General features: G+C 40.7%; 1 protein-coding gene across 2 annotated transcripts; it reads right to left on the bottom strand.

Annotated features, from left to right (window-relative positions):
* Positions 1-14,811, bottom strand: cacng8a (calcium channel, voltage-dependent, gamma subunit 8a). Of its 2 annotated transcripts, none has more exons than XM_079879228.1 (6): positions 14,555-14,811; positions 11,920-12,206; positions 8,881-9,108; positions 5,959-6,042; positions 1,806-1,946; positions 1-1,292 (listed from the first exon to the last, which is right to left on the bottom strand). In XM_079879228.1, the coding sequence occupies exons 2-6, from the start codon at positions 11,948-11,950 to the stop codon at positions 505-507; spliced, it is 1,272 nt and encodes a 423-aa protein (XP_079735354.1). In that variant the 5' UTR covers positions 11,951-12,206; positions 14,555-14,811; the 3' UTR covers positions 1-504. The 2 variants fall into 2 exon arrangements, with proteins under 2 accessions (XP_079735354.1, XP_079735355.1); XM_079879229.1 differs by lacking the exon at positions 14,555-14,811 and adding an exon at positions 12,336-12,421.
* Positions 14,812-19,398: the final 4,587 nt, after the last annotated feature.

Raw genomic sequence — 19,398 nt, 5'->3', positions numbered from 1 at the left:
AGTTCATCATTCGAAAGGAAATAAATTAAAATGGATACTTGCAAAAAAAAAAAAAAAAACTTGATAAAAATGTGTAATGTTTAAGTTAACTCAGCAATAACAATTACCATAATAATAATAAAAACAACAACAACAACAACTATATTGGAATGCTAAATAAGTTACAGGAATAACCTGATGATAAAGCACTGGAATTGAAAGAGCTTGAAGAACCGAAAGATCACCATCACACACATCGAGTATTTCAACATGAATCAATAAGAAGTGCGGATGGAATTCTGTTACTCAAGTCACCATGTTCAAAAACAGAAATGGAGAGAAAAAAAGAGGATGTATTGCCTTCTTGTTCACTTCTATTTCGTCTTGTGAGCGGACCTTATTTCGTTTCTCAGCCCTTTCTTGCTCTTTTTGTCTCTCCCATTCTGCCACTTCTCGCTTTACTTGCAGTTCATTAAATCGCTTGTTTTCCCCGTCGCTCTCTTCCCTCCCTCCTCAAGCCTTTTGTTACACAGGTGTTGTTCTCCTGTTGAGAGTGTTAGTGTTTGAACTGTCTCCTTTTCCAAGTCGATCCAAGGTTCCCAGCCCTCGATCCCTCTCCATGGTGGCAGAGGAGCCGGCGGATAGCGGTGGCTGCTGGGGGCCAGAGGAAGACGAGGTATTGAGGGTGGCGTTGGCCGACGCGGCCAGGTTCGACTTGGAACGAGAAGGCAGCGTTCCCGTCATGAGCGCTCCTCCGTCTCCCTCCTTCGTCGGAAAGTAATTGTGCAGCTGGTAGAGTGTGGCACGGTCGACTGTGCCGTACATGGGTGGCTCCCCTTTCCTCCCCAGCGTGTACATCGATATATCTCCCATTCCTCCTCCAGAATGTGTATGCGGATTGGGAAGCGTGGCTACCGAAAACGGTGGTGGGCCAGCGGCCAGGGGCGGGCCGAAGTTCTTGGGAGCGATGGCGGAGGTCGGGGACTGTTCGCGGGAGCGGGTTGGCTCCGCCGTGGAGCGCGAGCTGGAGCGGGAGGAGCGTCGGCGGAAGCGGTATCCCGGCAAGCGTAACACAGCGGAGGTCGTGCTGCGGAAGAGGTCAGTGCGCGAGCGGCAGCGCAGTTCTTTGTTGCGCTCGATGTAAATGTTGACAGCCAGCACGCCTACAACTTCCGCCAGGATGAACGACAGGCCGCCGAAGTAGAAGGACCAGCCATAGGAGTAGTGCCACTTCTTGTCCTCGTCCTTTTTGGGGGAGATGTCGCTGAGTGCCGCAGAGATGTATACAATGACACCTATTATGTTGCTCAGGCCTGGATCAATTCAAGACAAAATGGTTTTTTTTACTGTTAGTTTAGATCAACAGATTAATTTTTAAAACAAAGCAAAGACTCAAAGAATCTGGAGGGAATTCACTTTTTAAATATTTTATATTTGTTAAAAATATTTTAACATTTTAAAAGTAAAAGAACTAGTTAGTAAGACACTGAAATCTACGGAGCCCCTAAAGGGACACGGTGAAGAAAGAAAATATTAGCTGGGAGAAAAAAAGTATTTTGTAATGCTTTTGTATTCTCAGGCAATTGTTTTGAGTTCCCCCGAGAAAGGTAAACTTGCTCGGGGGAAAGCAAAACATTTGCAAGAGAACGCAAAAGCATTGACTTGTTATTATTTTTCCTCCCATCTCATATTATTTTCCACCACCATGTCTCCTTAGGGGCTCCGTAGAAATCCGACACACAAAAGTGTCTCAAAAGTTTTGTGAATTCACCTCATCACAAATTTCTAAATTAGGATGCTATATGTGTCATAATGAGAAATGTTACCTGCCACTACAAACAAAATGCCTGCTCCCAAAATGATGTGTCTTTTGGTCTTGTAGAACCGACTAGATGCCACACAAACTCCACCTAGCAGCAATAATATGGCACTGAGGATAGGAAATATACTGGAGGCCCTGACTACACCTGAGAAGAGAAAAAAATGGCACAAATGAATGTTCAAATTGATTGTTATAAATAATTAATTGGTTTGAGTAGAGCCAACTCAAATTAAAAAAATAAGTTCAATAAAATTAACTTTTATGAGTACTTAGAACTTTCTTTTTCTTTTGAGTGCACAAAACTGACACATTTTAAGTAATCTGAATTGTTTCATTGTTTTGAGTTTTATTAACTTGTTTCTTTTAATTCAGACAAACTTAAATTGAACTGAAACTGGGCTGGGATTTCTATTTCCAAGCATGCTTTGCCATGACACTCGAAAGGGAGAGTAAATGCTAAAATTAAGTCTTATATAATGTTCCTCTTCAGTCGGTCAGTCGACACCACGTCGAGACCAATGAATAGGAATCTCTCTAGAGAGGCCAATCTACTTTGAGTGAAACTAAAACAAGCCAATATTTGGCGTGCAATCATTTGCATCAGCTGTTCAGCCTCGCAGCGCTGGTATATAATGAGCAGAAGGTGTGATTGCATTTCAGCTTTTTGCTTCGGAACCAAGCACTTCGATGCTCTCTTCAAACCAGACAAATCAGCTTTGTGAAACTTCAAGCCTCTTCAGGACCTCTCCACTTTGGTGCGGGCGTTACAGCACAGCAGCACGAGCGGTCTTTTTTCTCTCTCTTTGTTTTCTGTTTTTTGTTTTGTCTAAAGAGCAAACAAAAGCTGTTTTCACAGCTGGTACCAGCGAGAGAGAGACAGCGCTCAGACAGGTGCACATTCCTGTCTGTGTTCACAGTGACCGTTCGCCTGCGTGCTTCAGCACCAGCGAGAGCAGTCCCTAAAAGAGCTTACACAGATAGAACGCGTCTTTTCAAAGATGACTTTCTATCTGTGTGTTTCTGGATGTGGTCGTTACCTGGAGTCAAGGGATGGTTACGATCGCTGCCTCGTGTGTCTGGGACTCGAACACGCCGAGGCAGCTTTTGTGGATGTCATGTACCCATTGTGGGAAGATGACCATCACGGAGTTGCGGTCGAGACTATCGTTCCTGCAAATGGGTCCTGCAAATGAGTCCCCGTGCCTCGGGCAGTAGCGTGGGAGGATTACGGTGAGCGCGCTTCCTTCGGGGAACCAACCCCCTAGGAGCCCTCACCCCCTCACGCTCCGCAGCCAGTTGAGCCGCCAACGGAGCGTGATGGATCATCCTCGAGGTGTGTACCAGTCGTCTACTTTGGTGCTCCCCGCGACAATCAGATGTCGATCGCTGCATCGGAGGATGGATCAGACCTCTCCGCAGATGACGACTCGGTGCCGCTACCTCCTTCGGGTGTGTCAGTGGTGCCCGAGACGGACCCAGCTATGGGATAGACGCTTTTCCCGCCAGTGGAGCAGGCCGTTGCTATGCAGCTGTGCCCTACCTCCACTTGGCGCGGAGAACCATGTCTTCCTTCCCGGGCCTGTAAGTATTCGTCGGACCTATCCGGCAAGGCTTACAAGGCCTGTGGGGAAGCTGCCTCTGCCATGCACGCCATGGCGTTGCTGCAGGTCCATCAGGCCAAGGCACTGAAGGTCCTGCACGAGGGTGGTCATGATCCCCTAGTTATCCAGGAACTTCGCTTTGTGTGACGAAGGTGACCGTGCGGTCGGTGGGTCGTGCGATGTCCACCTTGGCGGTCCAGGAAAGCCATCTCTAGCTGTGTCTGGCCGACTTGAGGGAGACCGACAAGCTCCGGTTCCTTAACTCCTCGGTGTCCCAGACCGGCCTCTTCGGCGACACTGTCAAGAACTTCGCCCAGCAGTTCTCAGCTGTACAAAAGCAGACTGAGGCCATCAAGCACATCCTGCCGTGGCGGCCAGCTGCTGCCTCCACCCCACCGACCGCGGCCCCTCAGTCTGCTCGTCGCCTGGGACGTCCTCCTGCGTCTGCCCCTGCTCCCAGCAGCACACTCAGACTCCGCTATGGGCCGCCTCCCAGAGAGAGCCTCCTGAGCCGAGTCCCTGTGTTCCACCTCGCTGCCCCACTCCGGGTACGCCTACGGTTCCTTTGGTCCCGCTTGTACGTTCTCTGCAAGCCTGGTTAGCACTCCCCAGTCCATCTAGCAGGCTCATTCGGACCATCAGGCTCGGCTATGCGATTCAGTTCGCCCGGCGTCCCCCCAAGTTTCGGGCCATCCACTCCACTACAGTGAGAGCAGCCAATGCCCATGTCTTGCAGGCGGAGATCGCAGTACTACTAGCGAAGGACGCCATAGAGCCGGTCCCTCTAGCCGATATGAGGTCAGGGCACTACAGTCTCTACTTTAATGTACCCAAGAAAGGTGGTGGGTTACAACCGATCTTGGACCTGCGACTTTTGATTCGGAGCCTCCACAAGCTACCATTCAAAATGCTCACGAAGAAACGCATTTTCGAATGCATCCATCCCCAAGATTGGTTTGCAGCAGTCGACCTGAAGGACGCATACTTTCATGTCTCGATTCTTCCTCGACACAGGCCGTTTCTGTGCTTTGCGTTCGAGGGTCGAGCATATCAGTACAAGGTCCTGCCCTTCGGGCTGTCCCTGTCTCCCCGTGTCGTCACGAAAGTCACGGAGGGGGCCCTTGTTCCCATGAGAGAACAGGGCGTTCGCATCCTCAACTATCTCAACAACTGGCTCATACTAGCACACTCTCGAGATCAGTTATGCGAACACAGGGACCTCGTGCTCAGGGACCTCATGCTCAGGCACCTCCGTCTGCTGGGCCTTCAGGCCAACTGGGAAAAGCCAACTGGAGTTGCTAGCAATACGTCTCGCTCTGAGCCACTGGGGAGGGCCACTTCAGGGCAGGTACGTGCTGGTCCGTACAGACAACACTGTGACCGTTGCGTACATCAACCAAAAAGGCGGTCTACGCTCCTGTCGCATGTCACAACTCGCCAGCCATCTCCTCCTCTGGAGTCAGAAGCATCTGAGGTCCCTTTGAGCCATGTATGTCCCCGGGGTGCTCAACCGTGTGGCCGACGAGCTGTCACGAGCTGTACTCCCGGGAGAATGGCGACTCCACCCCCAGGCGGTTCAGCTGATCTGGAGAGAGTTCGGGGAGGCTCAGGTAGACCTGTTTGCCTCCTCAGAGACCTCCCACTGCCAGATATTTTACTCCCTGACCGAGGGAACACTCGGCACGGACACACTGGCACACAGCTGGCCCCGGGGCCTCCGCAATTATACGTTTCCCCCAGTGAGCCTACTTGCACAAACCCTGTGCAAAGTCAGGGAGGACGAGGAACAGGTCCTTCTGGTGGCTCCCTATTGGCCCACCCGGACTTGGTTCCCAGAACTCATGCTCCTCGTGACAGTCCCTCCCTGGCCCATTCCTCTGAGGAAGGATCTTCTGACTCAGAGACGGGGCACCCTATGGCACCCGCGTCCGTACCAATGGAAACTCTACATATGGTAACCCTCGTTCCCTGAAGGAGGGAACGGAGACGACACGTCCCGTTGCCAAATCTGCTGCTGCCCGCCGGGGCGGCCAGCTTTTCAGGCTTGGCTCCTCAGCAAAAAACTGAAGTACAATCGCACCTGCTGCGAGGCTGAACAGCTGATGCAAATGACTGCACGCCAATGTGTATTGGCTTGTTTTAGTTTCACTCGAAACTTGAGAACAAATATATGTTAAATGTTTTATATTGTTGTACTCATTTAGAAAAAGCTTTACTATGCTAATGCTATCAACGTATTGTGTTACCAATTAGCACGGTTTCCACTACTAAAAATATATAAGTTGTGAGTACGTGATCATTTTAAGTTATGTTTAGCTTATTCAAATATTTCAAGTTAAGAGCAATTAAAATATATCAAGTACAAAATAAAAATCTGCAAGTTCTGCTTACTTAAACTTTAAATTTCTTAACTTAAAAAAAAAAGTGATGTAACTGATTATCTCAAATTTTTAGAGTTTTGCCAATTTATTCGGGTTTACAGTGTACCCTTATATTCAGAATGCACACATCATCTTATATGCCAAAAACATGCACAAATAAACACTCTTGACTCACGTAAAAGGTACTCTGCAGCATCCTGGTCATAATCAGCATCATCTGGGAAATGATTAATCTGGGAACACACTCCTCTCTTCAGTCCTAAAGAGAATGAGAGAGAGATCCTTCAAAAGTGTCACCATATTTTCTGGTTTCTGAACAAACTAAATAAAGTAGCACTTTAAATAAAAATTGACAAAAGGCCAAAAGAAAAAAAAGGGGTCTGAATGGAGTTCAGTCAAACAGTAGGTGAGGTGTTTTATTCTAAATAGATTCAGAGTAGATGTCAATGGCTGTGAGTCACCCCAGGTCAAAGGCGTCATGTGGTGCTCTCTCTCTCTCGTGTGATTTAAACCTTCCATTCATTTTAGACAACATGTTGGTGCACTGCATATTCCCAGTGTCTTCCAGTGCTTACTGTCTTAATTTAATGCCAAGGTTATTATTTTCACACCTGGCTCGTTCGGTACATTTGTCTCGGAACCTGGTGCGGTTTCTCCCTTAGTTCGGTTTATACAGCATAGATCACCTGAATGAGATGGTTTTGGCCCGATTGATAACGAACTCTGGGGTGGTTCGTTGAGGTGAGAAAGCAATCCAACCCAACGGACCCCGTTTTTTCTCTGAATAACGCAGATTTACGTGTATGTACAGCTGGCTAATCAGAGGTCTGTAATCTGTGTCTGTATAAAATGACTGCAGAGAGCGACGAAAGGCTGTGAAAGAAAGGTTGTGCGGAAAGCCCTTAAATGGAAATTATTTTGACGTTAACCTTGTTCACATGGCCGCTCATTTAGACTACTCCAAATTCACTAACATTAGAACGAGGTTAAGAACAAATTCATGTGCGTACGCATGTGTTGTGAATTAGGCAGAGATTTTTCATGAGAAGTTCTCCTGTGCGTACACATACGGAATAAAAATATTAAAACATATATAGTGGAAATCAGAGCCATAGCCATGTGGGTAGTACTCTGACACATAGCACAGTAACGCTTCGGCAACCTGAGTTTGAGTCCCAGTTTGTGGTCCTTACCACAGTCCCTGTCTCTCATTGACTGTCCTATCCAAAGGCAAAAATGTCCAAAAATATAACTTAATAATAATAATAACAAAAACATACATACAAGTGGACTATGTAATTTTGTAATAAACCCTATTAATAAACATTTCCCTCAAAAATCAGACTAGTTTACATTATATAAAGCAGAGAACAAAAGTGAGCAATATAATAAGTCAAAATGACTGTTTTTGTCTGGTTTGATTATTCTGCAAATGCAATGAGAGCACTGCAGGCACCTTTGACCTGCAATGACTCATCACATAATCATAGCCATTGACATGTACTCTTCAGGTTTCTAATGCAAATGTGGGAAAAAATACAGCCCATGTTTGTTTAAAACATAAACTGTCTCTTGAGACCTGGCTAGAGCAAAGGAGGTACTGTGTACTGTTAAAACAACTAGCTTAACGTGAATACCCCGCATTGCAGAGCCCAGTGGCTAAATGGATCTGGAGGCCACGCTTACCACAATGCCTTTGGTAACTTTACAGTAACCCTAAAGCTAGAAAGTGAAATCAGTTTGTGTTAGGGTTCTGACTGGTTTTGTTTCCTCTGGTTTTGTTTCCTACTATATATCACAAGCATGTAAATTATCCTGATACTTTTATATATATATATATATATATATATATATATATATATATATATATATATATATACATAAATAATATTAGTGAATCAACCTGCATTAGGTTACACCAATAAAAGTAATTTCCAGTCAGGAAGAAATATATCCTTTGGAAGCTAACAATGTCTCCATGTCTGTAGAAGCAGATGGCCAAAATTGTATCGCAAGTTGACACATTGGTAGACTACAATATTGAAAAACTTGTTGAAGCTGATTGTGATCACGTTAAAGTTGCAATGAAAATTTGCAGTCTACCAATGTGTCAACTTGCGATACAATTTTGGATGTTTTGTAAAAGTAATAAGGCATTCGAGGCCAGGCTATTTTGTGAAATAGCCTTTATTATTAACACTCTTTTCAGAATTGGTAATGATGCTGAAAATTAAGCTTAGTCATCACAGGAATAAATTACATTTTAAAATATACTAAAACAGTAATAGTTATTTTAAATTGTAATAATAGTTCACAATATTACTGTTAGAGTTTTTACTGTATTTTTTGTCAAATAAATGTAGCCTTCATGAGCAAGAGACTTCTTTCTAAAACATCTTAACTCAATCCCCGCCAGTGTTTTGTAAAAACGTTGCCAGCCGCCAGCGTTTTTGATAATTTTTACAAAAATGTCATGGCCCCCAGAATATTTTATTGTATGAATATCTGAACATGCAATATGTCAAAAGAAAGAAGAGCTTTTAAACAACAACAACAAAACGTTTTATTCTAGCTTCATGCGTTATTTTTCATCAACACTTGAATGTGGGTAAGTTTCATAAAAAAAATCTTGCAAATTGCAATGCTTTTATCACTTGTTTCTGCTCCTTTTTTTCCTGTGTATTGATCCAGAGATTCTTTACTCTTTCAGAAGATGCGTAATAGCGTCCCATACTGTATAGCAGTGAAAACATGGAGAGCCGGAAAATTCTGTCAATGGGGGGGAAAGAGTTAATGACCCCAAACATGTGGTTCAGTTATGGTAATAAAAAAAAAAAAAACATTGCGCTAGAGCACTTGAACTGCCCCTGCAAATAATGTATATTAAGTGGTACAGTTCAAAACAGAGCTGCAAAAAATGAAATGTTAGGCTATCCAGACTGTATAACACAAGCTCAAATCCAACCATTTTCCCTTCATGAATCACTTATGCAAACTGCACAGGTGGGGTCCTCCTTCATGCATCATTTCCCCCTCACATACATCCATACATGACCCAATCTTTCGCCCCCACACACAAACACAGCCGTTCACTTACCTTCCAGGCAGCAAATCCTCCAGAGGCCGGAGTGGGTGAGAGCTCCAGGATCCTTCTTGTCCTTGTTGTGTGGGTCATCCTGAGAGGAGTTGGCAGTGCTGTTGCAGATAAAGGCCCGAGCATACAGCCAGTAGTCCGTGCCAATAGCCACGGTCATCAAGGCGAAGGCTGCGAATGCTCCCACGGTGGCGAGAAGCACCTGAATTCCCCGCTCGCACCACACCATGGCTGGAGTCATAAACAAAAACACAGCTGTGGTCAAATGAGGGGATAAGAGAGCGTGAACGGGAACCTGAGTGAAGTGGAAACAGTTAAAAAGTATGAATAAACGCATAAAGAAAGATTGAAATCGGAGCCCAAGGTTACAGGAAGAAGTAGATGAGATGAGTGTGTGATCCTGCTGAAGTGTTGGAAGATCAGTTCATGAGGACATTTTGAACATTGTCATCAGTGTGCCCAAATATAAGTTACTAAGATCATGAGCAAACGCCAATGCAACATTGGAGAAGAACGCACATTTCAGAATATAGTATAACATAAAAAACCTTAAAAGCCAAATATCACAATACAATGCAGAGGCCAGAAAGGTCATATCTTTTAGATCATAACCAAACTGCTCATAGTCCTATTGGGAATGTGTAGTTGCCAGGCAGCTATTGTGAACAGTCACGAGACAGTTGTAATTGAGATTTCTTTGCATGGATAGATCTTTTATATGGAGCAATTCAAGCATGTTGATATGGACAAAACATATTTAGGGCTACGGTCCATTGCTTCCTTGTAGAAGATTAGATTATTTGTTATTAATAAAGCTAAATATGTCAGCTGACTGCATGTCTACTGCAAAACAACAACAACAACAAAAAAAAAACATAGCTGAACCAAAATCTATCTGTTCAAAACCAATCACAAAAAGATCTCATACACTGCTATATTAAGTATGAGTACAATCATGTGACCGATATTTTATGTTTAATACAATGCTTATTTCAGTAACAATGATACAAATAAGAGTGAATATACATGGCCATCATTTCTTAACAACAAACTATCAAATTGTCTTCTTTTTTGTTCAAAATGAAAAAAAAAGAAGGTTAATTAACATATTAGGGTACGTTTACACGACAACGACAGAGAAGTTTTTCCTTTGAATTTTCCGCGCACAGACGACGCCATTGTCAAAACGATCCCCATTCACACGGACTAAAAACCCTGTATTCTGCTGCCAGGCCATTAGAGGGCGATGAAAAACTATAGAATGACCACGTAATCCATAGAATGACCACGTAATCCACATGTGCATGACTTCATCGTCTTCAGAGATTCGCGTTCTTGTAGTTTACATGGAGACCGTTTTCAAAAACTTGCACTTTGAAACCCGTTTTCAAAAGTTTGTGTTTTCAGACACCCAAAACGCTGTTGTAGAGTAAATGAATGGCCAAAAAGCATAAAAAGTTTTACGTTTTTAGTTGAAAATGGTGTCGTGTAAACAGCCCCTAAGTCTATTACGTATTTGTTAGAGAGGTTTAAATACACATTACAAAATAACATAATGAACCCAAGCATGAAAATCCAGCCCATTTTTACAAATACAAATATATATTTTTTACTAGATTAGCTTGATGTTTGTTTTGTTACAGTGCAGAACAAAAATCGGCACTATATATCTATATACAGTCTATATATATCATGGTACGGATATCACGATTCAGTACATACAGTCAGACGACGAATACAGTCAGTCACAGGCGATCCACACTCCAATCCAGAAGGGGGCGTGCATGGTAATGCTGTTTGTTAACCGTCAAAACAGGAAAAAGAGCAGAAGAAGAAGAGACGATCTATGCACCAACCCAAAACAGTTCAGATGCTTGAGCTTGCTAGTAGCCTCTACGCTGAGTTTGGGTTTATTTTTGTGACGCGCTTCACAAACTTCATGGAAAGGAAACTGAGACGGCAGAAAGCACATCCTGTTTTTCTATATTTTACAAAAGTGCAATGTTTTGTTTTTATTGTGAGTGTACACAGATAAAAATAGACCCTTTACAGTTTCTAATGATTTATTGCTCTTATCTATATGACCATAACTGACGGAGTATTTTAATGTGTTTTCGCTGTTATAATGAGAGAGAATCATTTGGCATTGTGCCGATTTGTGTCGTGGAAGTCTCACTACTACAGTCCAGTGATGAAATGCATGTCCCGGAAATGGGAAACCTCAGGTGCCGCTTCACTCGCTGCCTCCTCGTGGAAAGGTGAAGTAGGTTCAGATGTAGATGCCACTTTTTCTCCTTCTCGCTCATCTTTCCATGATTTCTTGAAAAAACGTAATATTGAACTTTGTGCATTCGCCATTGTCACCATATGTTTGTCACCAGTTTGTCACACATTGTCACCAGTGTAGGCTACGCACATCACGCCGCTAATGAATCAAAATCAAACCAATTTCGAAATATTAAAAAGTTTGTATATATATATATATATATATATATATATATATATATATATATATATATATATACACACACACAAACACATATATACACACACATATATATCTATATCTATATCTATATCTATCTATCTATCTATATATATCTATATCTATATATATATATATATATATATATATATATATATATATATATTAATGTTTCAGTACAATATAACATGTCTTCGTGATCGGAAAGTAGCACCGATATGTTACCATGGACAACGGTGAACTACACAATTTAGCGGCCATAATACAAAAATATTTTACTGCTCCACAATTGACCAATCGAGAATTCCAGATAGAGAGCTAAGTAATAAAAGACACAGTGAACTCAAAGCATAATGCATGAACTATGAACTCTTCTGGAACATCTTAAGATGTCTGCAAAAAAGTTTCCTGATAAGACAACAGTAAGCTGAAAATGATGCTGTCATACAGTGGAACACATTGAGACTCACTCAAGAGCATTTCACTAAACATGATGACAAGCATTAGACACAGTGGTCTCAGCACAGCACTGGCGGCCATTAATGAGATCCGATTACCTGGAGGAATGTGTCTTCCCTTCCCATCCATCCCTGCAGCTCTCCAATCCTTGTCACTGAATATTGTGCCGACCAGAACGTCCAAGCAGCATCCATCGACTGTTATCCCTCGCTTTTTCTTTCCCCTCTCTTTCACGCACCCCTCTGCTCACTCTCTCTCTCTTTCTTTCTTTCTTTCTTTCTCTCTCCCCCTGTCTCCTGCCCGTGGGTGGGTGTAGATTTTCTAGGTTTCGCTGCTTTTCTCCTCTTAGAGAGATTTCATGGCAGGAATCCTACTGCTTCTCCTCCTGAGGAGAAAAAAAAAAAAGAGAATAGAGAGACAGAACATGTTTAAGGTACATGCTGGAGAAAAACAACAGCTCGAGAGTGTGTTAGTGCCATTAAATTATCATTATCATGACACCAGTACGGTTTACGTGTATTTCATCCAGACGAGCAGTGAATCTGGATGGTTACATCGCCCATACATCCGCGGGAAGAGTAAGGGATATATAAAGAAAAAGAGAATAGAGAGAAAGCAAAGACAGAGCGTGCGCCATTCCGTCACCATGGCAACAGCGCATTCTGAAGTCGAGAACAGAACAGGATGGTGTGTGTGATGTTGGTGAGTGAGGTGATGCTAGTGTGTGTGTGTGTCTGTGTGTGTGTGTGTGTGTGTGTGGAGGGGGGGGGGGGGGGTTGGTATTCATCATAACATACCTAGTGATTTGCCAAACACTGCACTGTCATGGATGTTCAGAATGCACCTGGTGTGTGCTTTTGATCAACACACTTTACTGACCGTGTGGTGATGCGGTAATGACATGCACAGCAAGGACAGCTGATCTGTTTCCCCCCATGACGAGCTCACTCTAATAGGCAGTTACTTAGAGTTCTGTTCTGTTATGTTCAGAGTCTTGTGTCACTCTTGCTCATTCTCAGAAACAGGAACCCAAATGGTAACAAACACCACAGCCAGACACACAGAAAGGAAGTTACACAGTGTTTAGGAACGAAATAAGTTAACACAAAAATCACAAATCCTCCAGGAATATACAAATGAAAGGTTCTTCATGCACACTTATAAAACTAAATAAAACTTATAAAAATAAAACTATAAAAAAGGTTTAATATAAAATTATAGTAAGAAAAATAAAGCATTAATTATTAATAATACTATTATTACTATAAATACTATTATTGTTATTATGCCAAAATCAATAATTTAATTTATAATGTAAATTTATTGATAAAATAATAGATGCACGAAACTTTCAGTCTCTTTTATTGAATATTTTCCCACACTATATTATGCATGTAATGAATTTAATAAATGATTATTATTATTATGGACAATTATTCTTGTAACTATATAAATATACTATTTTTAAATATATATATTACATTTATTGTAATTATAATTAAAATGCATACAGTTTTCGCTCACAAAACTTTTAGTCTCTGCAAAGATCCTAATAAAATTGTCACTCATCTGAAATATTATGCTTATTTTATATGATTTAATATTATCATTATTACTATTACAATGATAACTTTAAATGTAATATTTTATTTCTAATATAAAATACTGAAATTATATCAAATACTTTGAGGCACTAAACAGCAGGCCATCCTCGGGTCACATATTACACAAGTTGAGGAGAAAGCTAGAGGTTTAATGATACATTTGAATGAACTTCTCTTGGGCACTAATGTCCTCCCAGCACTGAAACATTCACATAATATGGCAAGCATGTGTCATGTCTGATAGGACGACAAAGGATTCAAGCCTTGCAGGAATGGATCGACCTTGCTTATCTCATACAACAGGAGGAATACATACAAACCTCTTCAGTAATTTCATTTAAACTTCACATGCAGCCAGTTACATTGCTGTTGCCACATATAAAGCATTTAGAGCAGTTAAAAGTGACCAATTTGTTTTTTTATTAAAAACACCATCTAAGCACCACTGGAGACATTTGCGTCTTTGGTGTGAATGAATGAATGAATGAAAGGAGAAGCTTCAATGGTTCTGATGTGGACTTACATTTGTTATTAGGCTATATAATATACGTGCATAAATCATGTAAATCACCTACATTTTTCAAGTAAAAGTGTCAATTAACAAAACCAAAAACCTTGGTTGTAAATCAGTGCCATGCACTAGTGCAATGATATTGCAGTGCCAGTGCCAACCTTCATTCGATTAATGATTTGTTGTTTTGGTGCTAAAGGGAATGATACAACATAAAACCAATGAATGATTTCCCCCAGCCATGAAAATGACTGACAGATGTTTCTCCCGAGACCGTTACTAGAAGCGTTCAGTCCGCGCGCGTCTCCTTTGAGCGCGCTCATCTGCCATCTAGACGCTCGTGAAACGACTTACAAATTTCACAATATTCACAAACAACTGAATATAGAAACAACATAAAACACGTTCGTTAAACATAAATGATACAAAAACTGACTCGAATGAATCGCTAAACAATCGACTGAAGCTTCCACACGTCAGTAAACCGACCAGACAGCGTCCGTTAAATTTCCCGATTCATTTCTGATACTCTGTAGTCTGTAAATATATCTCAACGAATCTATTTAAAATGTTACCAGTCGTATAAAATTGTAAATACTTGATGTTTTTTCGCCTTACCTTTGCAGTTTAGACATGTATCCCTGTTGCTTTTTGGTCGTAATTCTTTGAGGCGGTTCTGGAGAGGCGGTGAATGAGGGGGCGTTAAGAGACAGTTGTGCTCATATGAATAAAAACGATGGTGAAACAGGAATTGTTAGCCGACAGGACTTGGTTAATATTGATCAAAAGACAAATCACAGTTCTCTAGGAACATGTCTGCAGGATGACAGACCCGAACTAATAGAACAAATGAAATGGATTCTGTCAGAAGGTGAAGAATGGACTGATTGTGGCTGTTTGACCATATGCCTAATATTTTAAAATGGCACTAACATTTATTATTATTGTTATTATTTAATTACTTGACACACTTTTTCATCAAGCCATTTTCATCTCTTGATCTAATCTAATTTGAACCTTGTTTAATACGGCTAATGAGGGCACTATATGCTATGTTTGGCCAGATTAGATGCCATGTTTACTAGCATTTTTCCCTCAGCTGTCTTATTTTCATTTGGAAAAATTCAAATCCAAAGATCCATTAAAGATCCATGGTGAAATTCATATCTAAAAACAAAGATATCAGAAATTAAAGCATATAGTCGTGTTATAAATAATTTCACACAATATTAGCTTAAATGCACTTAAAATATTAAAAAGAGAACATTTACAATATCAACTGACATGGTGACTGGTTTTCTAACTCACATAAAGGAGAATTAATACTTTGGTTAATCTGTCAATATTGATTTCAGGACTCCTGAATAAGGAACTCTCCATATGAAAAGGAAAAAAAAGGTATTATATTTTACAGTAAAATAATAATATCAAAATCAGTTTGCTTTAAGCAGTCAGCAAAATCTCATCTATCCCTCACTTTCAAGTTTGGGGACCCCTCATAAAACATATGTCATTTCGAGCATTGCAATAGTTAATCAGCCTTGATCGACCAAAAATTTGAGGATTCTTGTTGGAGAAATGGATCGGAAATGGAGCACATGCACGGTGGTGTGAGTATTAAATGTTGTGTTATGTATTTATTTTTAATATGATGAAGAAATGCAGCTTCATGTGTTCATTTTCTCAGATGTTCCTCAGTGTTCTTTCCTCTGAGAGAGAAAAAAGGGAGAGAGACACACACAGACACTGTTCGCCCACACATCTTCAGGTAGGGAAGAAGCGCTGATAATCAGCACTCAGTTATGTAGTGCTTCAAATGGTTTGAACACATTGAACACATGTATTAGAAACTGTGGTTCCTTATTCATGTGGGTGTTTATTCTGTCACCAGGGTATTTATGCCATCAAAGCAATTCCTCTAATTCAAGTGATGCTGTTGTTGCAGCAATAATGTGATCGTAGCTTTAAACAACAAGGAGCCTCTCCTTAAGCATGGTGCATTGAGCGCTCTGGGTAAATTTGGCTCCAAGGTCTTTCAAGGCCATTCTATCATGGTTTGACATGAGAAAGCAGGAATCAATGGAAATTTAATGCATGAAAGTCGATCCTGAATCTAAATCACATGGGCCAAACATTAGCAAGTGCTCATTGCTGATGCACTGACCCATCAATTCACACACTCCTCCACCGTATACTCATTTCTTCACAACCAAGTCATAGTCACTCATTTGCCCCAAAGTTCCTGCCCCACAGACATGCTTGCATTGTTATTTGATTATGCAGATTTATTAAAGGGTTAGTTTTTAGTTCACCCAAAAATGAAATATCTGTCATTAATTTCCATGTAAGTCTCTGACGCTGTTCACATTGTAAACACAGCGCAGTGCTTCCGGGTTCTATCAGAACGCTGGCTCAGAATTGGCCGGCTCCTGCGTCGGCATCGTGGTCTTGAATAAAGGGGGGGGGGGGGGGGGGGGTTTGCACACAAAAATTATTCTTGTCACTTCATAATATTAATAAGGTTGAGCAACTGGAGTCACATGGACTATTTTAACTATGTCTTTACTAACTTTCTGGGCCTTGAAAGAGGTAATAACGTTACGGGGGTCAGAAAGCTCTTGGATTTCATCAAAATGATCTTCCTTTGTGCTCCGAAGATGAATGAAGGTATTATGGGTTTGAAACGACATGAGGGTCAATTAATGACAGAAATTAAATTTTTTGTTGAACTAACCCTTTAACTGTGGTTTAATTCAAATGTTTAAAAGAGATACGGTAACACTTTAGAATACTGTTCCATCATTAATTAATAACTATACAGGAACAAATGAGTAGCGTACTATTAACATTCTTGTAATTACTATTAGCAACAAGAAACTCTGATTAAAGAATTAGTAAGTTATAGCGCAGAGTAGAAGTTCACTATTAGCTAATCAGTGACTACTATTTTAGATACCTCACTGAAGACTACTAAGAACTACTATACGTGCAGAATTATTAGGCACGTTGATTTTCTGATCATATTTTTTTTCCAGGCACATTTGACCAATTCCAAACCACATTAATCGTAATTAATTTTTGTATTTAATCATTTATAAGTGATATATAATTGTTCATTTTCAGGTGTGCAGAATTATTAGGCACGTTTTCTTTTACAGATAAAATAAGCCAAAAAAGAGATTTAACTCAGACTGAAAAGTCAAAAATTATTAAATGCCCATGAGAAGAATGCAATACTAATGCAATACTAGAAATCGCAGTTAAGGCATGACCGTGGGACAGTGAAATACTCATTAGGTCAGCAGGGTCAGACAAAAACAGGTGGAGAAGAAAAGACACATGCTAACTGCAAAAGAATGAAGAATTAAGGTGAAGAATTAAGTGTGAAACCATCAGGAACCCTTTAGTCTTCAGCGCCACCATTTTCCAGAACTGCAACCTACCTGGAGTCTCCAGAAGAGCAAGGTGTCAGGATCTCAGAGACTTGGGTTAGGTAAAGAATCCTAAAAATGTACCCCCTCTTAATAAGAATCACAAGCTGAAGTGTAAAATACATGAAGACTGTTTTTTTTATAGGCTTTGTAGACAGACAGATTGAGAATGACTCTTGAAGGACCAGCACCACATCCTCTTCTACCACTATTTGAAGAATTCATCTTCTGATCAAAAATCTAAAATAGTAGTCAATAGTGAACTAGAATTCAACTCAGCGCTATTACTTACTAATTTCGTTAATCAGAGTTTCATAGTTACTAGAATGTTAATAGTGCATTACTCATTTGTTCCTGTAGTTATTCATTAATGAAGGAACAGTGTTACAAGAGATACTTTTAAAGGAGAACTCCGGTCAATTTTAACATTGAGCTAATTTTTTTGTAAATTTGGAATGCTGTCAGTAGAGAACAACGACAAAAATCGGTGTTGCCTACACCGTGTTATCCTCTTTTTAAAATTTGCACCCTGTTGACTTCAATGGGGCAAGTTTTAAACCTGCTTTTAGCCTCTTAACATCCTTGATGTGTCATTACAAGTGCCCAGCCATGTGAGTGATTCCTTCAGAGTGATCACGGGTGAATCTGACTGCAGTAGATGTGAAAGATATTAATAAAAATGATGTTATTTCAGCCAGCGCACATACCTGTATTTACATCCTGTTTTCGGTCGAAGTCCATAGTAATCGATTGTCGAGTTCACACGCATAGGTTTAGTTACCTATGATCACGCGCGTGAACTCGACAATCGATTACTATGAACTTCGACCGAAAACAGGAAGAAAATACAGGTATGTGCGCTGGCTGAAATAACATCATTTTTATTAATATCTTTCACATCTACTGCAGTCAGATTCACCCGTGTTCACTCTGAAGGAATCACTCACATTAGCTGTGCACTTGTAATGACACATCAAGGATGTTAAGAGGCTAAAAGCAGGTTTAAAACTTGCCCCATTGAAGTCAACAGGGTGCAAATTTTAAAAAGAGGATAACACGATGTAGGCAACACCGATTTTTGTCGTTGTTCTCTGTACTGACAGCACTCCAAATTTACAAAAAAATGAACTCAATGTTAAAATTGACCGGAGTTCTCCTTTAATGTCCACAGACAAAATTTCTTTAATAAAACCTAGCATTGGTCTCGTTCTTGGGTGTTATTTAAACTGCTGAGAATATTAAGAAAGGTCTCTCTGATGCAAAACTACATCGACCTGCATAAGGAATATAGAGCAAGATGAAAATGATTTGAATGTAAACATGTATAGTTGTCAAACAATAATGAAAACCAGTAAACCATGAAAACCACAAGGCTGAAATTCGCCATGTGATCAATAAGTGATCACAAACCCTTAAACAGACAACTTTAGACTCTCACCTGTTTTTCAATAAATTTTTAGTGAAACAGTTAAAAATATTAAAATCTCAAAAACTAGCAGGGTGAATCTCATGAAACATGCCCTGGTTATATTTCACCCTACTATCAGAAGAAATATGTCAATAATGTATACAATTAAAAAAATTATATTATATATATAAAAAAAAGTAAAATTGTTCATGTAAATTGTGTAAGGGATAATGTATAGAGAGGCGGTCGTTATAGCGAATAACAACCCCGACAGGCTGAATCAGCCTGTCGGGGTTGTTATTCGCTATAACGACCGCCTCTCTATACATTATCCCGCTTATTACATGGCTACCTACAAAATAAATAAATAATTTGCCACGAATTATTGATTTAAAAAGGAGTTTATTGTTTTAAAAACGATTGTATTGCTTCCGCCAAAGAAAATAGTCCGTTCCGCGTCCATAGCAACGCGCTATTTTGCATGGCAACGGTCTGTTATAGTTCGCAGCGTCTGTTATCAAGAAATAACAGACCGCATTCTACATTGGAATTCAGCCAAGCCATGTAATAATTTCATATAGGGGAGCGCGGGGCACAACCTAACGCGGGGTTAGTTGTAACAC

The sequence above is a fragment of the Squalius cephalus genome (genome assembly GCF_949319135.1).
Source record: "Squalius cephalus genome assembly, chromosome: 8".
NCBI classification, from domain to species: domain Eukaryota; kingdom Metazoa; phylum Chordata; class Actinopteri; order Cypriniformes; family Leuciscidae; genus Squalius; species Squalius cephalus.
The sequence above is the reverse complement of the archived record's forward strand: the minus strand, read 5'-3'. Positions and strand labels throughout refer to the sequence as shown.

Excerpts from the sequence above, each read along its gene's own strand:
- cacng8a (XM_079879228.1), bottom strand. The coding sequence starts at position 11,950 with ATGGATGGGAAGGGAAGACACATTCCTCCAG. Across the intron at positions 9,109-11,919 it reads GGGAAGACACATTCCTCCAG|CCATGGTGTGGTGCGAGCGG; the intron begins GTAATCGGATCT and ends TTATGACTCCAG. Across the intron at positions 1,947-5,958 it reads TGCTGCAGAGTACCTTTTAC|GTGTAGTCAGGGCCTCCAGT; the intron begins GTGAGTCAAGAG and ends TTCTCTTCTCAG.